General features: G+C 41.6%; 1 protein-coding gene across 1 annotated transcript in view; it reads right to left on the bottom strand.

The window, feature by feature from the left end:
- The window catches only part of LOC133933016 (cadherin-12-like), an 85,352-nt gene that overhangs the window by 50,870 nt on the left and 9,583 nt on the right, over positions 1–24,899 (bottom strand). Inside the window, exon 2 of the mRNA XM_062379969.1 lies at positions 4,499–4,941. Within this exon, the coding sequence (XP_062235953.1) occupies positions 4,499–4,735 (237 nt within the window). The 5' untranslated portion in view covers positions 4,736–4,941. The remainder of the gene's footprint in view (positions 1–4,498; positions 4,942–24,899) is intronic.

Here is a 24,899-nt window from a genome sequence, read left to right as displayed (position 1 = left end):
AAACAGGTTTGCTGCTTTCATAAGGGCCTCTTTAGGTTTCGAAGCATTTTACAGCTTAATTCTGGAGCATTTAAACCGAGCCACATTTAACTACGTGGAACCGCTATCACCAGTAAGGCTGGTAAATTTCATGTGGTCAGATGATGGAATCTTTCTTGGTCGGGCCCGGTGCGTAAGTCTTGTTGAAAGGGTTTTTATGTCCTTCTTATGGGTCCTTATTGAGAGATTAAATTGCCGACTTCACATCAGTGATAAATCTCCGCCAGGTGTGGGGAGGGGCCGGCAGGAAGAGCCATCAATAAAAAGAAGGACGGCCATTCCTTGTCAGGCAGGAAGCGATGGAATAAACAAGTTGTGGGAGAAACAGGGCTGCCCTTTCTAGCAAAAGTGGTTTATTGACTTTTATTTAAATGAGCGACCTTTTGTGCAAGTGTAAGAAATGAGGCGTTGGACCGTGCCCCTGCCTGCCATGCACTGTATTGCAGTAAAGAGTATGGAGAAACTTTTTCTTTCGCTCTTTTCGGGTCCCTTAGTGTGACCATCAAAAACTGATTTGGATTTCTCTTTAACCTTCAGTGATGTGATGTTACGGCTACGATAGTTGCTCTCGGAACCTAATGGCTGGAGCGTTGGTGATTTCTATGGAACTGATTCCCTGACTGCATTTTCTTGCCAAGTGTATAATTTGTTTCGTCCCCCTTTGAGAGAGGCTCATTTCCTTGCTATCATGTTTCCAATGTTGTAAGAATAATAAGCCTGTGCTGCTCATATGTCGGTCCAATCGCCCATCAGCGAGATTGCAAAGGATATGACTGACCGTCCATTCTTTATCTATCCTTTATTTTTTCACAAACAAAGTGTACAAAACCTTATTTTATTTCCTTTTTGCTTTGCTGTTCACTCATACATCACAGACACATCCTGTTTTGTGACATCCACTCAAAAAAGTCCCTGCATTGTCACTGATGGCAAGCCCGAGACGTGCATTTCTTCTGATTACAGCTCCTCGGGTAGTAAGTGGTCATTATAATATTTATAATGCATCGAAATGACAAGCAACGTTCATTTAAGTGGATTCTGAATTGCCACGTTGCCATCATTCCAGAGAAAATGTGTCAAACAGCAAACACGACTCTGACATTATGTGAGAGTGCCACGATGCTGGAGAATAGCTGCTGAACTCGGCGCAGACTTTAAAAGAGTGAGAGGGAAGCAGCTGCCACGAAAGGTAGATTTTTCTTGCAGATAATCACAGCTCGGCGGAGGAAAGGACTCGGCATTATCTAATTGTGAGCGCAAAGGGTGATCCATTAACCCCCTTAAGCCCTCTCGGTTTTAATTGCTAATCTGCAATAATGTGGTTGTTGTCAACAGCAGATTGTCGGAAGTTTCACTACACAAAGGCTTAAACGTGAATAGTTGCAGCTCAGCATGTTCTTGTAGTTCCTTTGCATCTCGAAAGAGAGAATTATTATTCATGATTTATTTTGTTCTTAGAGAAAAACACTGAATTCGTCACACAACTCAAACCTGGAATAAGTGCTGTAAAACCTTTTCTAAATATTCTTGCCAAACCACTTTGTCTTTATTTAGTTCAGGTCCACTGTGGTATCAATAACCAGTACATTTGATTCACTCTTAAGTAGCAGTTTTGTCTTTGGTGGTGAAATCTTAATAGTGAACAGCCTCTCGCAGACTCTTTTTTTTAAACCGCTGAAGTTCACTTGCCCTTGAGCTTGGCCCTGGAGCAGTTGCTCCACATTAATGACAGCAGTAGTAGAGCTGAGGACCATGTTGGATCGTGTCGTGACCTTATTTACACCCCAGGGAGTAAAGAGGATAATTAAATAAGTAGTGTAAGTACAGCTGCGAGTTGTGACCGTATCCTTCCCCTCACGTTCAGTGTCTGTCACCTTGGCTTCCTTGATGAAGAGGCTGAATAGGCACGGACATATAAATTCTACCATGAATATTTAGATGGAGTTTTGTTTGTCTGTAAAAATCAATATGAATATATCAAAGCACTTCTTGTTTTTCACTGATAGACACTTTGAGGTTTGTTCTTAAATTGGGTCACAGGCATTTAATGGTATAAAAGGCTGAGTCTAAATTAAATTGCTTGCTTTATTTTGTAGTCATAGCACACAAGTGGAAATGCAGACCAGGCATATTTTCCTCTTCGCTGTCACAGAAGGAATAAAATGTTGCTTTGCTTGCACTCATTAATCTAAAATAGACCAGACAGCATGTAAAGAAGGAGTTTTTTTTATCTGTTCTTGCTTCTTCTGCTTTTTTCTTGCCTATATTTACTGTACATTCATATTAATGCATCGCAGGACGAGGTGTGCACATTGTTTGTGCTTTAAAATGTATGAATGAAGCATTTCATATTGTTCACCTAGATCAGACATGTACTTGGTTGTAAATCGTACTTTTGTTCAAGTTGATGACTGAGAAATCTGTGTATATTAAAATTCAAATGAGGTTAATCAATCCAATTAAACAAATAAAACTTTGATAATAGCTGCCTCAAGACTGTGCACATCAGTTTATTGGAGAAATTAATTGGTATCAAGTAGAATTGGATCATTATTTTTGTGGCAGGGTGATAATTGTGCCTCAACACTTCAGATGACATGGGTTTGGCATCTATTTTAGAATCTAAATGAAAAAGAAAACAGCGGGTCTATCAACAAGATGTTGTTCTCAGGCAGGTTTCACTATAGCAACCCCTGACACATTCAGGAGAATGTCACCAGTCAGTCGACAAACTTGTTGATCTTTAACAACGGCTCTCTGACTCCCCACTCCATATTTAATCGATGAGCTGCTTCCTCCACCAGTCGTTGTCTCCTGTCTGCCAAAACTACCACATCTTGTTAGCAACATGAATTGTGTTTTTAATGGCCCACGCTAATTAGTTGTTAATTAACTGTTGCAAGTGCACTTGGCAGAGATGCATTTAATTTGAACACTCTTGAAAGGGATGTTATTGTTTTTGACATGGACAGACTTCACCGATGTAGAAACCAGCCCAAAAGAAACCATCTCTATACCACAGATGGTAAAATATGATATTTGAGAGAAAGGAAGCTGCAGAGGGAAACCAGTGCATGTGCCCCGCCTCACCTCAGACTGTGAATGAAACGCCGAAATCGGGTAATAACGCAAGAAACAATATTGATGAGCCGCATAACTCTGCAGGTCACTGAACGGAAATGGTGTTCACAAATTACCACAATTAGCATAACTGTATCGCAGGCCAACCCGTCAGTGCAGCAGGAGTCACGGTTCATTAGAGGTCCTTCATTGCTCTCTGAGACGGTGCTTGATAACTCCGTCGATGACATGTCACTGGCATCCTGCCTTCCCTGTCTCTGGGCGTTACTTACCCCGTTATACCGTTTCAGCAAGCAAAAAGCCTTTCTCTATGAGATAGTCCCGACAACGACGCAGGATCGCATCTCCAAATGCTTTTCATATGGCACAGAATCAGTCAATTATTATGAAGCAGTGCAGCGGCCCAGGATTAAGTGACTTAGGAGGGCAGCAGACAGCAGCCTCCCTCCCCCTACTTTCAGCCTCAGAGACTTCCACAAACAGCATGGCTTGTCAGGGCTGATTGCAGTGGCACTGGGGCAGATAAGTCAGTCTTACTATTATCCTGTATAAGCTAGGAGTGCCAAATTACAACTTTAGCCTTAAACCCCCACAGAGGTTACTTTACGACTGTTTTAAGCCAGGGGGGAGAATATATGTATAAAGCAAATCCTACACTAAAACATAGATGTTTGAGCAGCTCACAAAAAGCAGAGTGTCTGATGGGATGCATGTGTATCTCAGTGTGGATTCAGGTTATTGGCTCTCTCTGCTGCCCTTTTATGGCTGTCAGCATCTTCCCCGGCTCATAACTATGATGTTCTGACAGTTTTACAAGGACTGTAGCTTAAATTTATTCCTACCACACCATCGATTTCTTTCACCCTTTCACTGTCACGTGTGTCTCGCTTGTTTAACATACAGGTGCGGGCAGGGCTCCAATAAAACATATAGATTTTCTCCCTCCTCATGACGGAGACATTTATGTCCTGGAACCCTAACAAGCACAGACAGTTTTACTATAAAATAACCTTATTAGATTAGAACGTGCAGGCTCTCTAATGCAAAGGCATAATGAAAATGGGTAACGTGCAACAATTGCTTTGAAAGTGTGTGTTGGGGGGGGGGGGGGGTTCGTGTGATTGGATAAGGACAGTCCTGCCTAAAAGATAACCCCAGTGTATATATTTACTTATCAACACAAATACATTGTTTATTTTTTATTTTGTTAAGGATTTACTCAGAATAGCTTTAAACTTAATCCACATCGGTGTATTTTTCTATTCTTTTTCTACAGCTCTCTCCATTTACCTCTAATCCAATTTCTCCCAAGCTCCTTACTATGTGATTGATGACCTCTCGCCCACCATAAATAACAGGAGAACAATAGCGTTTTTACCTTTCCCACGTACTGCGGGTCTGACCCCATGTACTCCTCCAGCACGAAGAACTGGTTCCACACCCAGCCCCTTTTGACCCGCTGATATCCAGCCGGCCCATTCCTCATCGGGCTCCTGGCGTGCTCCCTCCCCGTCCTGCTCCGTCCCAGCGGCGGTGAGGGTGGATGCGAGGAAGAGACTGAGCCTGCGTTGACGAGGATCCACAGGAACAGCAGCAGGCAGTCCCTCGTTAGCATTGGCGATCTGTGAGGTGCAGGCCCCCGAGTTAAAGTCCAGTGATGAGAGCTGAGCCACGCTGAAACCACTTGTGAAGGTCGTTATGGGGAATGGGCGCGGTGAGGTGGAGGGGGCGGGGGGGGGCTGGACCAGATGTGGTGAAACCCACAAGGCAGTTCTCCCGGCTCTGTCAGGACCCCACTCAGAGATTTATGGAGCTCATCACCTGAAGGAAACAAAACAAATGCATAATTTAAAAAGGTTTGCAGGAACTTGAATTACCTCAATCCGCATTAGCTCCATTATATATTTATCATGCAGTGTGATTTCTCTGATTAGAGACCGTCTTGCAGCACATGTGCTCATCATGCACTGTGACTATGAGGTGTTGGTAACGACTCTCAAGCTGTTTCTGGCCCATATTTAGATTTCACCTTCAATGGTCGACAACACTGCTCATGTTTCCAAACATAAAAACAAGCATTATAATCGTTTAACCGCTGCATTAGTCTCTTTTCCAGGAAGCATGGACTATTTAGCCAGATTACTTTTCTTGGTGAGAACAGTGACTTTATTTTTGCCGCCACTGACAAGGACCTGTCAGGGTGGGAGCTCTTCTTTGATTGTCAGCAACCCGCACGTCATGTTTTATTTATGAAACTTTAATGAGAAGATGCGGAGAAGCTTTTTAGCTTTTACTGCACTTGTCGTAGTATTTCACTGAGACCTTGTTTAAACCCTTTTAAAAATGTTGAAGTAACTGTACCATTGTTACATCAGTTGCAGGCAACCATTTGACGGTATGGAGCGATGCATTGGCAGTTCATATATCAAAATGACACGTCGGCTGTATGAGATGTCAGTGCAAAGCACCATGCTCACACTGATTTCTTTGAGATGCTTTGCTTTCTCTCAGACATCACTCCGGTGCAGAGCACAACAGATTTGACAGCCGCGGCCACAGGAGATTGTTCCACTTGCTGCGGCATGTCAGCTGACAGACTCCTTTCTGTCAAACAGGGGGACTCATTCAGAAGATTACCAATATGTAATCCAGCTCAGAGGCCGTGAAATTGAATATTTAATTCGTTCATTCTTTCAATATGCATTGTTTATGTCTGTACTTTAGTTCAGTGGTCGTAACAATGAGATGTTAACATGGGCCGGGCCACTGCGTTGTCATGTCTTGGAATTGTGTCTGATTTTGCATGCATGAGTAAAGCATGAGTAAAGCACGGGGGCTGTCACGGAAAGAAGAAAGTCTGAAATCTGAATATTATGGAATCTGATGTAGTTAAGCCTTGTTCTTTACTGAGAAGACATCTTTTGCACTGTTGTTGTTCACACTGTGTTTTCGATCCTGGCGACCACAGCAACACTCAAGCATCCAGCTGAGGAATGGAGCTGCTGGTTTCCACACCTGGTTTATTGTTTCCTCTCTCGCTCTTAGTGCTCCTGAAGTCAAACAGTAATGGAAGACAGCGAGCTTCTTAATTTCATAACCGGAGCCTTCATTGACATCACATTCTCTGTGATTAATTGTACAGACTTGGAACATCGGCTTCGGAGGGAGACGGCTTCAACAAGGTCACGCTGTGCACCCGGATCCATTTATTCACCGTCAGCGCAGTATCTCAGAAGTCAAAACTGATCTGCAAAGTTCTCCGTGCAAAATTGGCAGGAACTATCTGGACACGGGTCAGACAAGCCGCTCCGGCAGGTCACTCCTCATTTAACGTTGACATAATGGAAAATGACTGTTCCCATAATTCCTGCAAAACCCACGTGGCTGCCACTGTACAGCCCTGGGAGAGCTTGATGCATATTTTATGAGAAGTTCATTAGCATGTGTCGGGCCTTCGGTTGTGAGCCTTGACCTGCGTGTCTACTTCAGATAACACGACACAGCGGGCTGACAGCGTTCCCGCACACCACCTTCAAAAAATCAGAGAACATATGGGAAGCCGATCTGCCGCTGCAGATTGCCGCCCACCAGAGACTCCCTCGGAAAGTTATTAGTCGTCAAGGCTGCCATAAACATGACAAACAAATAAGTGGGCATTGACTTCTGGATTGGAGGGGAGTAATGAGTCATCTGGAAAGAGATCTTGTTTGCATCATGACGTGTCATTCAGAGACTTAAACAAGTCATTGTGGTTTTAACAAGGTCACGCCTACTCACGGTTAGAACAGGAATTATTCATTGACGAGTTTCCAAAGAAAGCTTTTGGTTAAAAATAGATGTGATTCTCAATATATACAGCGTAAGGTGTAAATCTGAAGGATGCCTGGGAATTTTATGAGTCATCACCATTTTGTGTCGGCTTATGTGATGATATTTTAAACAGAAGAGGCAAACAATCGTGGAAGGATTATCTAAGGAAAGCGTGTAGTCAAATGCAGCAGAGCACTTTAAATTAATATATAGATGACTCAGTCATTCATCTTATTGCATCATTTTGCATTAACAAGCTGGAACATTTGAGATGATGGATGTGACGATGGGTGTTGAGGTGTCCTGGACTCTGATAGCCGGGCTGTGAGGAACAGACTCTGGTCATTATCTACAATGCTGAGAAAAATGCAGCTAGAAATGATATCAATCTTTCTCACACAGAGGGATCTATATCGTTTGCTGTTTATCTACTTTTTAAAAACTTGTGAGTAAACGGGGAACACAAATGTTGATTTGAGAAGCTGATTAAGTATCCTCAAGTTTAACATAATCATCTAATGAAGCTATGACACAATTGTTGAATCAGTGTTGATGAATTCATTGCAGTCATTGAACTCGTCTTTAGGCATTGGGGGTTTCTTTAAACTTCAGTTAGTCCAGAACACATAAAGATAAAGATTCATTTTTGCATACACTTGTATTTTGTGCTAAATCTTTAATTTTTTACAATTTCATAAACATTGAATGTGCTAACCCATCGATCCAAAATCTACAATAATAAGAAAGATGAACAAAAGACATGTACAGATGCATGTACACACAAGGGTCAGTATCATACTAGTACAGATATATCATTGTGAGCATCTGCCCGTAGAAGCAGAAAGGTCTCCTCTCATAACAACAGATTTGTGGATGTTCTGCTCTGTCACCTCAATGATCACAGTGCTGACCTCTCCTGAACTGCAGCTCGGACTGATGAGAAAATATGTGCTCCGAGCAGATGATGGAGAAAAAAAAGCGTTAGTCACTCGGGGAGATCACTGCCAAGACGTTTCTTTTGTTTGGCTAAGACGGAGAGACGACTGTAATATCAATGAGGTCCTACAGGGGACGAGTGGGAGGAGAGGAGATGGAGGCAAGTTAATGAAAATGGGAGTAACAACACAGCTGGCCAGTCGGGCTAAATTATCAGAGAGCACTTTGTGCGTAGGTTACAGCACAAGCACAGTAATGAATAGTGAACAAGGTGGCTTTGTTAATTACTTGTATGCATTCACTCATTTACTTCACAGTTTAGCTTCAGCCAGTGAAACAACAATGTGCCTCGTCCACATCTCAGTGTAAAAACAATGACACTGAGATGCAAAGCGTTTTCACAAAGCAGCAATGACACAACGCTTAATCCGATTTGTTTAATTCTCTCTATGGTTTTCACCGGATGGCTCCTTGCAGGGCCTGTGCACAAAACCTGCAGCCAGTGAATTGTAGAGGCATTAAGATGATATGAGGCGACGTCGTCCCCTTTCTCTTTCTTTCTTTTACATCCCACCGCGCATTATGTGTGGGGAGAGCCAGAGGATGCCTTCAACTCCCATTACATCCGGCCCTTTGTTAAACTTGCTGGTGGATATGAAATGCTGTGGGCACTCAAGCTAGGAATATGATGAGTTCCTACCTGGCCAAAGTCACCCTTCAGTGTGTCAGTGATGCCGCCCCATCTATAAATATAATAACATTGTTCCCTCCCACTGGGATTCCCACTCAGACCTTGAACACAGCGGTTGTGTGAATACTTCCGAGTTAAAGTCCTAATGCAGTAATGACACGTTTTCTCTCCTTTTGTTTGTCCCACAGAGAGTTAGGTAGTTGATTTTATTTTTATATAAGTGTTTGTGTTAATGCTGCTATACCCCCTCCACATAGAAGGGGGGGGCAGACCACCAGCACAGCATTTCACAATGAACTTTTCAGGCCATATATTAATCTCCGTGTCGGCTGAGGAAAAAAGAGATGACACCCCCATTGAATCCACGTTTTCTGGAGCCATAGATTTGTCCCGAGCAACACTTCTATCTTTCATTGATTTCATTAGGACTCTAAGACAGGAAGCCAAAACACATTCTTTTAATAGTGACAAATGGGGACGTCTCCTGTTGCCAGGGCTATTTTTGTGATGAATGTGCCTTGATGCTTACTTCACTTTAGTGCTATGTCAGCAGAACCGGGACTTTGCAGAGGGTTTCGGGGTTGTGTTGGGGAAAAGCTGCTTCTGAAGTTTACTTTTTACAGCGTGCCAATAATGGATAAAAGGAAATGTTGGACTCACAAAATCAATTTTTGTAATAAAAAGTTTGTAGTTAAAGTCAAAAATGGTCATTTTAAATATATGACTGAGCCATTTAATCGCAGCTTTTTAATAGGTTGTTAGATATTATGATGTAAAATAGTATTTCATTCCAAGGCTGGGCATCACGCCCATTCTGTTGGTGAACTGGTAGAAGGCCAAAGTGAAACCTGTTTGTTGACCAGATAAAAGTGAGCTGGAGTCAGTAATTAGTCAAATATCTTTTCCAGAGGAAGCTCCAGTTTGGTCTGTGTGTTCAACAACGTACAAACTTACAATCAAGTAACTCTTGAAACTCGTCTAAATTTGACATTTCAGTGTCGGATTCATATTTATATGGTAAATATACACATTGTCTCACCCTAGGAATCAGCAGCTGTGTAAAGTCAGAGGACTTAGATCTGGGCCATAATAAGTTGATCTCGACATCCTGAGTTTGGGCAACATGCAAAGTGTTCGACATGCAAAGGGCTTTGACAAGTGACTTCCAGAGACACAGTCTGGCAATAAAAGCAAACGAGACAAGGTTAGGTTTTTTGCAGCGACGAATACAACAGATGTCAACTCTGTTTTTTATTCTTTTCTTCCTCTATATATGAAACGTCTGTCGCTCCTGTCACTCCTACGGTTTCCCTGTGACACCTTCCTGCCAGAGACAACAGTTCCAGACTAAACCCAAGACAAGGCAATGCTGATTTGCATCAACAGGAATCACGGAGGACAGGAGAGAAACTGACTTTACTTAACGTGATATTAATAATATTCAAACATCGCCTCAACTGTTATGAATAGTTTACTCAGGCCTTATCATTTCTACTCAGTTAAACCAGAGATTACAGCTCATTGAAGAATAAACACACTACAAATCTTTCTTCCAATCCCTTTTGCTTTACACTGATAATCCCGTGCTCGGCCGTCTTTTATCAAATCTTATCATATCTTATCATGAAATCTGAAGTTTTGACAGAGACAAATATTCAGTCAGGAGACATGATCTTCTTCTGGAGCGGTGAAAGATGAAATGAAGCAGTGCTGCTCGCCCCGGGGCATCGAGCAGCATTGGTGCACGAGCAACTCATCCAGAAAGACGGTTCTCGAGCACGTACGACTCCAGATCATTCCTGACCCAGTGACTTATGCTGCGTGAACAGTTTTGAGGTGGCTCCTCTCACAATGAGGGACTCTTCAAATCCTTCCTGTGGCATTTGGTCCCCTTCCTTTTACATAGCTCCAGCCTCACACCGTCTACAAGGACAGCAGATATTCACCGGTCTGTTACAGCTCGTTTTAAACCCAATGCAGCGTATTCAAAGCACGTCAGACCTGCGGCAGGGTCCGTTCTCTCTGTCTACACTGGATGCTTTCACTCAGTGTTCCTATGTGTGCGAGGAGGAACACAATACATAATTGTTGTAGTTGCTCTGTCTGCAAGTCGGAAGCAAATAGATGGAATTAAAGATTGTAGCTGGAAGTGAAACAATAATTTGTGATGATTAATGACTACACAATAAGACTAAAAATGGATCAGTGTAGACCTGCCCATCTAATCACACTTTGTGTAGCAGGAACACATTTTTTACACCACTATAAATTGGTATGATTACATCTTTAATCAAATGCCTATATACTATAAATAAAGATGGACGACATGACATCTATAAGAAAAGCAAATCATCTTGACTCCCGCTGGTTGCTGGCTGCAGTATAGGAAACCTACAGCTGCTTTTCGTTTTGGATGAGTTGGCATCATACTGCTGTTTGTTCAAGTGTTTATTTCTCCATTAAGAGTAGTTTATATATATATATGTATATTGTTATGAATATTACTTTTTAACAACATCATCCCTACACACTCAGGTAGAAGAGCAGTTCAAGCCAGCATGGTTTCCTTTGTCTTCACAGACATGTCCAAAGCAAATGTCCGTAGTCAGGAAGGATTGGAGAGGTTGTAATGTGATTTCAAGAGATGTAAGCTAGAATCCATAAATAGACGGGAACACATTTGACCTTGATTTTTGCATTTGGCATTCTCCCTCCTCGCTCTCGCTGGACGGTTCATCAAACAAGGACAATTCTTTGAAGTCCCTTGCAAAGGTAAACGGACATGTCTCGATTCCCATGGGAAACTCAGACGTATACAGCGATTTCATTTTGTACCGGCAAGACTTAAAGGGATGAAATTCTGCTTATGCTGGTGTAAGATGTTCTGAAGGAGAGGTAATAGGAATAAGAAAGTAACTACAATGCCAGAAAGAAGTATTTACTCAATTATATATATATTTTTTTTTAATTTTAAGACTCTTCAAGGTCGGGAGGTCTGCCCCTGATGGACGTGGGTTTTAGAAAACAAGACAGATTATAACTGAACCAGAATTGTTTAAGGCCACGACTTAATTTACCACTCAAGAAACTCTCCAGAGATTATTTTTCAGCCACAATCACTAAATGTCTGCCATGTTCCTACTCTCTTAAAATGTATTCCTGCAGGACAGAGGCGCTGGGGTTGCATCCGCAGATTATCTATATTATTGTACTCGTTCAGAAAAAAAGAAACATCCCAGATCCTACTCTGACAAGATACAGCTTCTTAAGTTATATTTTCTCCAACAACATCTCATATCAGTGAGTGTACACACCCTGAGATGGTGAATCACCTTGAGTCTAATCCAGCGTTGGTGATAAATAAATTAGCTGTGTATTCTACCGAACAAAGGAGGGCTCACTGTTGAAAAATGAACTTTTCCCCCTGAAGATATGGAAGGCTTAGCTCGGGAGACAAAACCAGCCCGAGGCAATAAAGAAGCACCACACTGACTCAGCTCTCACCAGCGTGAACACATCTAAATCCCCTGCCAACAAAGTCTGTGATGCAACAGATATGGTTCTGTTGAAAGGTTATGATTAAGAAGGATATGTGCACCTGCAGCTCGGTGCTCGGGATCTGAATTAGAGATTTTCCTTCCTCTTATTCTGGATGCTATAAATAATCTGTGACACGTTGCACCCTCACACGTATTCCATAACAACAACAAAAAAAAGATATCCCTGAATTGGAACAGCTGAAAACAGAAGCCTGCTTCCTTGAGTCGGAGCTGCCACTGCTCTTCTGATCTGAGCTGTGTGAGCGTACATTAAACTAAAAGGTGTGAACGCTGAGGCCTGTCACCGCACAGCTTGACTACGATCCCACAAGCCAAACTAGCGGTGGGGGGAAATCTCGCTTTACCTGCAACTGCAGGGTGTTGCAGTGTAAACTCAGATAGTGCTTCGACCCCTGCTGCTTCCGTTTGAACTAAGAGAAGACAGAATATAACGCTGAGTTCTGAACCCTGTTGGCATTGTACAGTGTGTGTCATTAAATGGTCCTGAAGGCAATGTCTTCTCTTTTCAGAGGAGGTAAAAGATGGCGAGTAAGATTATTACAAGAGCAGTAGCATTGGGCAGAAGGTCAAAAGCCGATATGTCTTTTCAAGGTAGAAAGGAAAGAAATATCTTTAAATATTTTATCACGTAACAATAATAAAAGGGTTTTAGTTCCTCAATGGGAAAATAAAGAGAAAAAAAATCCAAAATATCCTCTTATAATCGTTTAGTTTTAACATCACACAAAGATTGGATCTGCAGCGGAGTGATTGCACCTCATTTTTAGGAGAAAAACGCACGATTGATTAACCGTCAGGGAATGTGAGTGTTGATTGGTGTTTTCTGACGATCTGCAAAAACACGTTATAATTGTATTTTATGCAACAAGTGATGCAGGCATGCGTTGATGTCCCACAGTCCCACCAAACAAATGATTCACTCAGTCAATTAAACCACAAATCGTCGTGCAGCTTATTTAATGGTGTGAGACCCAACATTCGGGAGACACCAAAGTTGACAAGGGAGTAACTCTCTTTTTGAAAAAGCCAGTTTCAAATGTCTTTATTTCCCCTAATGCACGATTAACTGAGAGGCCTTTAAATGACTGCATTTAATGCATGGGTTATCCCCACACTCTGTGAGGGAGAGGGGGGATTTAACGTCCCCTTAAATGTGGAACATTAAATGAAGTCATTGGTTAAACCCATTAACAAAGGGATAAATTGAACTAAAGTATCATTGAGGGGTTAACTTTGAATTACTTTTGTGACAACCCTGGAGTTGTCTGCTGTGCTTGTGATCTGTTTCAGGCTCTAGATCTTTCTAGAGACAATGACAACAGCATTTAAGAGGCTTGACTTCTTTGGGTAAATTGTGATGTTAATTATACACAACTTCAATTTGACACATCTCTGCAGTTACAGGCAGCAGAACAGTGAAAGCTGTTTCAGATAAAGATGCTTTACTTTCCGCACAAACTTGATTACATACATATTCAGTCATTGAACATACAGTTAATGTACTTAACCACCATGCAGTATACAAAGATGATCTGGTGTTCAGCTGTTGTTGCTCCCTTCTGGTTGCTGGGGGGTGTAATGTTTACTTACCAACCCTGCATTGAGCCAACTTAACGTTGATTAAGTATCGTGGATCTGATCCAGCGCAGCTAATTAGAATTGTGTTTATCAGATTATCCAAAGGAGTATTTTTAGGTTTTTATCGAGCCCTCAGTGGGTTTGGTGAACTGGGAAACATTTTTATAGGTGTTTTGCACTCGTAACCTTCATCAATCATCTGCACAACTGGAATTTTATGAGAAAACAATTGATGTGCTGCAAGTTGGCCTCTTTAATCACGGATGAACAGCTTTCGCCTATTACAGCTGTTGTGTTCTTCTAATTACCTCTGATCTAATATGTGCATTCCCTGGCTGTGACAGACATATATCCCACACTGTTATGACTGTCATTATTCGTCCGCAGCCTTTTTTCAGACAAAGCGTTTTAAATTTTTGCTTAATTAGACATTGCTAAATGTTAACAGATAAAGCTTGGGCGAGCAAGTCAGCCCGCGTTCGGATTTACACCCAGACTGAGCAGATGGCACTAAATTAGATATGAGACTGAGAGTGAGCGAGAGAAAGAGAGAGAGCGAGAACAAACGGGCAGCGTTCCATTCCAGTTTAATGGTAGAAAAAAGGAACTTGCCACGTTCACTTCTGCTGCATTTTGAAAGTGCCAGTCCGTATTCTAATCAACAAGTGTGGGAACTTCCTCTCATCCCGAGGGGGATTTATTTAATTGTATTTTTTGAATTTGATTATTCTCTTCTTCCATTGTCTGCTATTGTACGTGGCAGCTTTGATATAGTGTCTTATATTCAACATTCAAATCAAAAGGTTCTCGTCCGCAGCCCCTCTGTTACTTATCATGTTGATGCAGTGAACAGATAAGTCCCATTTTCCACAAAGTGATAAAAACTATCTCCTGAGGTTAGTGAGGTAAAGAAAGAAAAAATAACTCTGCAATCACGGACTGAGTAGAATGGCTCCACTGTCCATTTTGAGTTCTCACAAATAAATGAATAGTGAACACATCAAGATTTATAGATAAAAAGATGGTTATTCACTGAAGCTCAATCGGGCGGACATCTTCACCTCGGCTTTCAGCTGAATCCCAACCACAGCTGACACTTCGGTTTTTGCCATTCACGTGACAAGTTTGTCTTTGTCGGAGAAATTAAACACCCGTGAAAGCACCATGTGTGTCAGCATCGGTTGGCTAATACAAACCGTGCCGAGCCGTAGCCAGCTTGTTATGCAGCGCTGCAACGTACAGCTCTGTCACAGCTTGAAGAGTAACTGCAGAATAAGTTAATACCGAATACATTTTCTTTAGCTCCATTGTTTCCCCTCCTTTTGTTTGCATTTTTTTGCTTCCACAGTAATGAGTGTAGTTGATGGGGGAACTCTCACCTGATGAACGCCTTTTCATTTGATTGTTTCAGACAGCTCTAAAAAGTGTCTGTGCGTGCCGAGGCCTGCCGATGCTTAATTAAGTGGCTCTGATGCTGTGGAGCCGTCACTTGGGCGATTGGAAGACGGGAAGAACTGAAAACAAATGAAGCTCCTTTGGTCTGCACCATTGACAGCATGCATCTCATGAATATGAAAAACACCACTTGCCAGGGTGTGTGGCAAATACTTTTCTGGACTTAGAGATATAGGAAGTGCTACTTCTGCTGTATTTCGGTTATACTGTATAGTGCAGTTCTTTTTTTACAGTTACTTGTGTATATATACAGATTCTGATATTCCAAAGTACACAACCTATATAACTGTATTTTTACAGTCGTATGCTACTTGCCCTGATTGGAAGTGATGTTTACTATCGTTGCTATTTGGCCTGACTCAGGTTAAACCCTTTGAAAAACTAAACAAATGACATTGAACTTCTTAGGGAACACATTTTACTTGTGGGATTTCCACCGTGAAGTAAAACATTGGAGTTTAGCTAGCTCTGCCTAATCAGAAACTTCTTCTTTGCAAGTAGTGAAGCAGTGATTTCCTCTAAAGAAAAATAACTTTGGAATTTGATGAGTACTTATATTTTCTCGCCACAGTATTACTTATGCTTGCATTCTATCAGAGCATCTCTAGAAGTCATTTCAAACCTCAAACTTTAGGTGAGCAAGAGATTACTTCTAAGTATGACGCCCGTCTCAAACAACTTTACATGACACATGTTAGCTTGTTGTATAATAAAGACGGGTTGATTATGATTGTTTTATTAAGCATCTTTTCATACACATGATTCGCCCCCGGAGCGTTTAACTTTACCATTGTATTCAAAATACAACCACATTAGTCTCTTTTTCAGAAACAAGATTCATCGCCATGGTCTTTCTATTACCACAGTAATCTAAATGCAAATTTTAACTGTCCCGTTTTCCACCAGGATGATGCTTCTGGCACAGCATGTGCACTAGAATTGAGATGTGTTTTGTTTTTTTGCCTCCTCTCCCTATTCCACCTCTGTTGCAGGGAAATGTGATCTGGGATGGAGACTCCTTATCATGTTGACATATTGTAAAAGAAAGGATGTTCCTAACAGAACAGATATAAAACCTCAGATTCTTACGCTGCCTCTACGGGACGAGACAGTCATCTGGGGTAAAACTGTGAGTTGAGTTATGGATTCACGGTGGAACTCTACGATTGATCCCGATCTTGATTTGGAATCCAATCAAATTGCTTTATTTTCTTCCATAAAATTGTTGTAAATTCAACCCTCGTGGGATCTGCTGCGTTTAGCATCCGGAGCGAAACGTGTCAGTCCCGTTACTTTCGTTGCTCAGGGAGGAGGAAGGAAAATGCATCACACACACAGTCTGTACACGGTGTGATGCCACAGCCATCCTGGATGCACTGATATGGATTGGTGGCAGTGAAAGGCTTCATCATTCCTGCCTCCTTCTTGCACCTGCCATCAATTTTCTCTGCATGGCTATAGTCCTGAGTGACACCTGGCGAGATGCTTTCAGCTATCTGCGCCCCCCCCTCCTTAGGGCAGTAAATGCATCCACAAAGCCGAACGTGTCCGTCCTTGTGTGTCACTTTAAACCCACGTGTCGCTGGGTCTGATTACAATAATCTCCCGCTGCACATTGAGTCTTTGTCGTTGCCACTCGATTGTGGTATTTGGTCGAGGTCAGGGTCGCTCGCTGTGGCCCTTGTCCCCCTCTTCTGCTCTTTACAGGAGTGAAGCGCCCACATAATTAATTTCTGCAGCGTCTCTCAGAAGAAGCCAACGTTTATTCAAAGTAAAACTGAACCGCCTCGTGAGAGTCAGCGATATGTGTAGTTTAAAACCCCCACAAATAATTACATCATACCTTTTTATGTTTGCACAGATGAATTTAATGTGTCAACAAATGCACCTGGAAGTACAGAACAAAATGCTCAGTCATCAGCTGAACCAGAGGAAAGCAAGCTCTTGTATAAAAGCTGAACACACAGCAATGAAGATATCCGGCGAATACAAGCTACAACTTTTTCGGTTAAGGAAATTACTTTCATGACACAATTTATCTCCGGTAAAGTCTTTCTCACTAATGGAGACACTCAAACCTAATTTTGCACAGCACAACTCTGTCCGTTCCTTTTACTCCTCTACTCAAAATTGTTTTCCTGTTTTTATGTAGCCGCAGCCACCAATAGGTTGATCGACCTGATTAAATCCACCTCCACAGGCTTTATTATTGTTGGTACCTGATGATAAAAGAAAAGCAAAGAGGTCTAATTACACATTTCACAGTCCCCGCTGACAAACTGCCTGTATGTGTTGTTGAAACGTAAATATTGATTTCATATTTCAACATTTTGAAATGTAGTTGCAAACCGGAATTGCTTAGGAATAAACTAACGTAGAGTAAACACTGATCAGAGAGCTTAGCAGTTCCAAGAGCAAACACACTTCTACATCGTGCACTGGATACTGACTCGAGCAGAATGCAGGACTGAGATCTGATAACTTGAGGATATGGATTTAATATACTCGCACGAAAAGTGTAAATTGAATATTCCTGCACCACAGCAGTAGCCTGACATGCTTAAAAGGGGAAACTGGCAATTACATGAAGCAGAAGCTTAATGAAGTCGAGACTTTTCAGAGGCAGAGGAGGAAGGGGCTGGACTCTGGATGGTCTGTGTTATTGAATATGCACATAAATGAAATGTGATGATGGACTTTAAATCTAAAAAAAAATACCTTATGGTCTGGCAGTATCCTGATGAAATGGGTTTTTTAGTTATTTCTACTTTTTTGAATAAGATGAATAACTGAAAACATCACTTCCATTATTTTGCTCATCGGTCACTGTCCATGGTGCTGATTTGTCTTTCTAGCAGAACTGGCATCATTGATACAAGCGACCAATATTTTTGTGTGTTTGTTTGTTATCATTGTTTTTGAATAGCCACTCAAACACTTACTAACTCAAACTACCAGGAAAAGTATTTATTTGCTCTCTAATATGAACAATGCTTATAATTTCAAAGTCCTTTAACTAATGTACTATGCTAATACCATTTTATTTAATGATAAATGTCAAAGCAACATTTAGAATCATTGAATAAAAACTGTGACAATGTTATCTTAGTTTCTGTAAATGCGTGTTTGTCAATATTTAACAACATTGCAATAATCTTTATTTGCATAACCATGTTGAGCTTCCCTTTCCCGAAAGAAAATAATTAGCGTATTCAAACATTTTAATTTCTCACGATAATTATGTTTGAGAGCAGATCTGCTGTAATCCATTAAGCATTTAAGATAAATCTTAACTCAGAAAGGTCTGCTTAATTATTGAATGCCTCAAATGGATTCAGTCGTCTACATCAAATGGACGAACATCAAACAGAGGAGAAGGAGTTGAACATGTTTGTGCCACAGAAGTTTTCATCCACTGTGAATGAAACAGCTGAATCTGCTGATTCTCCTTTCTAAGGGGTAGAAACCCTTCACTTCTCTCACATGGTAGAAATGTCCATTTTCTGTTTATCCACAAATGAACAACTGCACATTCCTGGAATTATAAACAAATGGCAGTTTAAATGCATGTTTGGGAACTTTCCCATGTTGCTTTACTCTGCTGAGGATATTTGTTTTGCCTTGAGAAGCTTCACTGATTCAGGATGAGGTTAATTCCATATTACGATCATTGTATGAGCCCCGTCCTAGAACATGAATGTAGCATGATCACATGTGCACCCTGAATGTCAAGCACACAGAGAGGGCTGGTCAAGATAATTACCAGGACAATAAACATGTTTGTTTTCACGACGGCCCACCAACCCAATTCTGCTCTGCTGCTCCTAATAGCCGGTGGTGTTTGGCAATGTGTGGCATTCAATCTTAATTTTATAGGTCACCGCAAATGAATTGATTTATGGGGCCATGCACTCGATGAACTGTAAATAACTTTTGAATAAGCCAGCTCCACAGGTAGCGCTGCTGTTGGACCACATCTGCTCCGGTAAATAGTCACGAAGATGCATTGTAACTGCAGGGAGTCCATTCTAATCCTGACAGCGGGAGCAGCACATTACCATGTTAATTCAGTTTACACATTCATTAATCAGGGTGTATGTGGGTTCAATGTGTTTCTTAATTACTCCGTGTGACAGGAGGCCAAAGCATTACATGTTGTATGGATCAACTGAGAAACACCCGGCACCGGCAGCATACTGAGAAGAAGCTTGACCCTGAGCTACTGTACGACCCCATGCAAAGGTTTGATGGGATGGATTACTGTCGTTAAATGTAGGCATACACACCCTTAAAGAAAAGTATATACATCGAAGGAGTGTGCAGGTTTATAGAGCTGCAGCAAGGTAGAACTTTCCATTCAATCAGTGGTAGATGACATGCCTGGCTGATGAATGATAAAACACCAGTGTAACCCAGAAATATTCTGCTTCCCTGGTTTCTGCTCTAATTACGTGATTGAGAATCAAGCAGGTTTTTCTGCACTCTAAAGTTTGATAGATTTCAGAGTGTCCGATGAGGGTGGATAGTTAAACTGATTCCCACTGAGTCTGAGAATCGATATTCCTCCCAGCACAAAGTGTCAGAATGTCAGCACGGTAAGTGTGTGTCTCAAAAGAATCAAATGAAATCACGAGGACCTGTGTGTTATGTCAATCTCGTTATTCGATGAAGTCTTTTGTAGGAAATTTCACGAGTGCTTTAACATCCACCCTTCTAAAAGTGCTATTGAGTTATATTTTGTAACTTCGGTATAAAAGGCTCAAACACTGGAATGAGGTTAAATCTCAGCTTCATTATTGAACATATTTCTCCAATTAAACACTGGGAGTCATAACACATTTAGCTTCTTTTTTTTTTTTACATCATATAGATCTCGGTTTGATATCAAGGAACTGATCTTACAAGTGCGTTTCTATCCAGAAACCAACTGAGCAATAACGTTGTTTCAATTTTAAATGTTTGCGCAACTGATATAAAAGCAATAAAAACATAATTTAAATTGTGAAAGCCAAGTCTAAAGTGCATTCAGGAATTATTCAGATCTCCTCACATTTTTATGTTGCAGCCTTGTGCTGAAATAAAAGATACCCCACAATGACAAATTAAAAAATAAACTTGAGAAACCTTTGCTTTTGTAAAGTTAACCCTGATATTGATTAAGTATTCAGATCATCTGCATCTACACTCATGTTCGAGATGTTTTTAAAAATCAACTTGAGTCCGTCTTTGGTAAATTCAACAGGTTGGACACGAATTAGAAAAGCACATGCATCACACATCAGTGTTTCCAACAGGATTTGCCTCAATGTGTGGTGGCACCCCCCGGAGTGTTGATTATTGAGATTTCACAGTGAACACGCGGTACGCTCTCATGAACTCCTGACAGGTGCAATGGGAGAGGAGGTGTAATGCTGAGGTCTGCCTGCTCGCTGAGATCTGCCCATCATGGGAATGCACTCAGCTACAGCTCTTCATACCAACGATATGCACAGATCTGCCCCTCAACGCAGCAGGAATCCTCCTGGCTGCGGAGGATGGCCAGTCGGGGTTGATGTGTTTGAAAGAGAGCGACAGCTGGACAAAGAGGGCTGCGATCAAACTATGGCAGAGTGAATTACAGGATGGCAATAACAACACAAGTTCAGGTTGAAGGATCTGCCTGCAGAGCTCAGAGACAGGATTGTGTTCAAGCACAGGTCTGGGGAAGGCTACACTAAAAGTAGAGTACTCAGAAGTTTGGTGGGAAAAATTGCTGGATTTGTTTCTGATGTTTTTTGAGGGAAAAATTTAGAAAAAGTAAAATTATACCAGTGATCATCCCTAATGAGCTCACTTTTATGCTCTAATATAGACACACGCTGCCCAAAGCCAGTAAACAATCTGCTGACAGGGTTTGGCCGGTCGACCATCGGTCCTCGGCATTCTGCTGCTGCTGACACGTTAACTAATACACTACATACACACTGTATTTGCAAGGTAGCTGTTCTATTTTAAAACGCAGGTAACCTAAGGAAAACTAAATCCCTCTTGCATGTGTGATCACATTTAACAAACTGCCAGGAGCCTGATTTGTTCTCTTTCTTCTGGAGTGCGGCGTCGCTTAGTGCATCTGCTCTAATGCTCTTTGTTTTTACCTTTTCTGTTTCAGCTGTGTTTGCTCCTGTCTCTCAGCCCCACGCTCGTCCTTCTCTGAGACATCAACAGATAAAACGCAGCTGTGGCGTTTATGTCCTTTTTTTTTAAATACTCTTTCTCAGGCCGTGATCATTTTTACGTGTAGAACACATTTGATATTATATTGATTTGTCCATCAACTTACAGTTCTGTGCACTGATGTGTGAAATCCTCCCGCAGGGAGTTTAACGTATTTCTTCTGGATTTGGAAATCCCTTTGACAGATGGAGCATATTTTATCTTTTAATAATGAGAAAATTAAAGCAAAATAATTCAAAGTGGTTGCCTGAATATTAGATCAGTAGCACAACCAGGTTTATTTCTCCTTTATTGGAGTTATGTCCTTGAAATAAACCTCCAGACGAAGCACTCTGGACCTAATTTCATTAAACGATTTTGCCAAGTCAGTGAACCTAAAATGATGCAGTTGACCTCTCTGACCTCTGTCAGGGGTAGGGAGGGGGGGAGTGAATCAACCTCTGAAAGGTCCCCATGCCATGGCCTCCAGTCAACCTCAACTCCTCCTGAACCTGCTCTTTTTTAACCTTGTGTTTAACTGGCTCCTACATGTTTGTCCATTTTCCGCTCAGCTGTGCTGCAAAACAAAACTATAGGGGAGAGACAAAAAAATGTTTTTGTTCCGGGTTATTAGGCACACAGTCACATTAAGCTGAGCCTCATTATCACAGCAAAGATAAACTCAAAAAGCATTAGGGTTCACTGATGTATAGCTATGATCATCACATTGGTTATGCTAATGGCTGTTGGTGTTTGTCCATGTGGATGTGATGCCCTAATGGCCATGTTCATCAGCGAGAGCATCCTAGTGAGTACGTGAACATGAATAAAGTCCCTTAGAGTTGGAGAGCTTCTGCAGTTTCACTCTGCTGAATGACAAACATTCTCCTCAAAGCCTTTCGACAGACTTTGCAGGTGTTTTAAAAAACTGGATTGGCCCGATCTCCTCACCTCAAACTAATGGGACATTATGCACATGGCACACACTGGAAATTATAACAGTAATCTTATTAATTAATGCAGATTAAAGAATCGCAAGCTGCAGAGACTAATGTTTAGGATTTGGCCTGAGGCAGCCCTCGGTGACCACAGTATTTGATATAAAGGACACGCCTCATGGAATCTCATCTTTCTCCCCTTTAGCAATCAGCGCTGCGAGCTATTGATGTTTGCAGCGATGCACTCTGTGCTGCCGAGCGGTGTTACTCTCACTGCCAGCCAGACAGGCCCACTCTAACCTGGGATACCTTTTGTGCAAATGGGAGAGGAGTCCTCTTTGAGAGCGAGACTTTGAGGTGGATGTTCTACCGGATTAACGCTTTGAAACAGTTGTGATCTCATTTATTTGCCACTTCCACTGCCTGCTGTCATCTGCCTCTGATTACTGGAAACAATATGTGGCACAGAGCATTAGCAGAAGCAAGGGTGATGTGCTTTCAATTAGGAAGGAAGTATTTTTTATATCTAGCACGCTGCTCGCTCGGTGGAACTGCACGGCCCATAAGTCTGATGCTTGTCTCCGAGTTAAAACGGATTTCGTAAGTAAACAGGAAAGCCACAAGTCGTCTTTGTTTATCATCTGATACCTCAACCCTCCGAGTGCATTTCATCTCTGGGCAGAGCCGTGGCCGTCCTCTCTCCACGGGGTTCCTTTCTCTGGAAGTCCTGCCCCCTCGTCTCAAATCACAACTAATCTAATGGACCCTCGACTGAGCCTCACTGTGACCTCCAAAGCATCCAGACAGCCACTCCAGCACTCGTGTTTTTCAGCACTTAATTAATGTGGCACTAGCTGTATTCCCAGAGCGTTTAATCAAAGCATTCTTGAAGGTATGACAGTCTCTTCATTTCACTGAAGTGCACCACTTCCCTTTTTCCCCCCGTGCCGCACAGTCTAGTTTTCAGTGCAGACGAACGATACAACATGAAGCGTGTCGTTCTGAAAGGCAAACCCACATCGCCGACTTTGGAATTAAACAAACAAATGGGCAGAGTCTGTCTCAGTACTTGCTATTAAAAAATGAATTGGCAATGAGATCCAGCTTGTACTGTTTGGGAAATATTAATTTGCTTTGTTTATTGATTCAATATTTGAGAATTCTGAGGGCTATTCTGTCACAGAGGGCTCATCAAGCATTCGAGATCGAGCATTGCAGTTCAACATTATTAGCCTCGAGCAGTGCTGGCATAATCAGTCAGCCAGGTAATATTAAAAGGTGGGCTCTTTCAGGCTCTCAAGTGACATAACTGCCTTAATCAAACAGTTATCATGCAAGAGGCCAGAGGGGGGGGGAGAATAATGAGAAAGCAATATCCTAGATTAAGAATTAGTCTTTTCAGTAATGGCTTTGTCTCACCGGGTCAGTGGTGCATAATGGCACAGCATACAAATTTGGGGGTAAATAAGATTTGAGGCTGTGACTCACTATTTATTTGTCCCGTGGAGAAGTGAGGAGTTAATGTTTTGCCAGCTCATAATTGCTGCAGCTTCTTTTCTGTGTGATGTCGTGTCTGTGCCACTTTGTTTGCTCCTGTGCTAAAAGCCCTTATTTCATATCGCTTCAGTCTGCATGCGAGAGGAAGTGAGAGCCACTCTTTTAAAACCTACCTGTGACAAGTAAGACTGTTGCAACTCTATATTTACCAGTCAAAATATTGGCTGCTGAATTCCGAGCAGCGTATTCGGTGAAGGAAATAAGTCTTTATCACAGTTTTGGAATGGAAGCAACGCTCTGGTTGAGTTTTAGAGAGGATTATTCTGTCTTTCAGATAGTGTACGATGTCTTTGGTGTGTGTGGCAACAATACTGGTCCTAAAAGTCCCGCCGGGAGGAACTTTCTCACTCAGTCTCTTTCCATCTGTACTTTATTCTCTGCAAGCTGTATTGAAATATTGAATAGATGGAGTCTAATGCTGACAATGCCTATAAAAGGCTTATGAATAACTTCACATACTGCATTCTTTCTCGTGTACATTATTCAGTTCCAGTTAGCAAGTAACCTCCGAGAAGCTATTGCTGTGTATTTAAACTGGAGCAGGTTAGAAGAAAAATGCTGAAATCTTCCCCCGGAAAATTGAAGTTGTTTATCCATAATTGTGTGAGATGAAGTGAAATATAAAAATCTGCTCAGGTATTCAGAAACTAGGAGGCAATGGGGTAAACCATTTATATTTTCTCACCTTTTGTTTGAAGTAACGTTATTACTGACTTCCCTTCCCAATCTTTTCATATTTATTCCTAATTAATCTTCCAAGATTTTAATCAAATTCCTTTGAAAGGCCTGTGAAGAGGAGCATAAATACAGTGAACCCAGCGTGTACACATTTATAAATTCCTAGAAAAAGGTGTTTAGAAATACAGGAAACCTAAGGCATGTATAACCGGCTGTCTTGGATCAGTGGCAGTCTGCTGTATAAGTGGATAAAAATGAATCTATATGCAGATTTCTTTATGCACAAGGAAAAGAAATTGATAAAGGCCTGATGAGCAGCTTCCGTGAGACATCATCTGTGTGACGTGACGAACCTCCACTGCTTTAAAGCCTAGAATCCTGATT

This window comes from Platichthys flesus, chromosome 21 (genome assembly GCF_949316205.1).
Source record: "Platichthys flesus chromosome 21, fPlaFle2.1, whole genome shotgun sequence".
In the NCBI taxonomy this organism is placed as follows: domain Eukaryota; kingdom Metazoa; phylum Chordata; class Actinopteri; order Pleuronectiformes; family Pleuronectidae; genus Platichthys; species Platichthys flesus.
The sequence above is the reverse complement of the archived record's forward strand: the minus strand, read 5'-3'. Positions and strand labels throughout refer to the sequence as shown.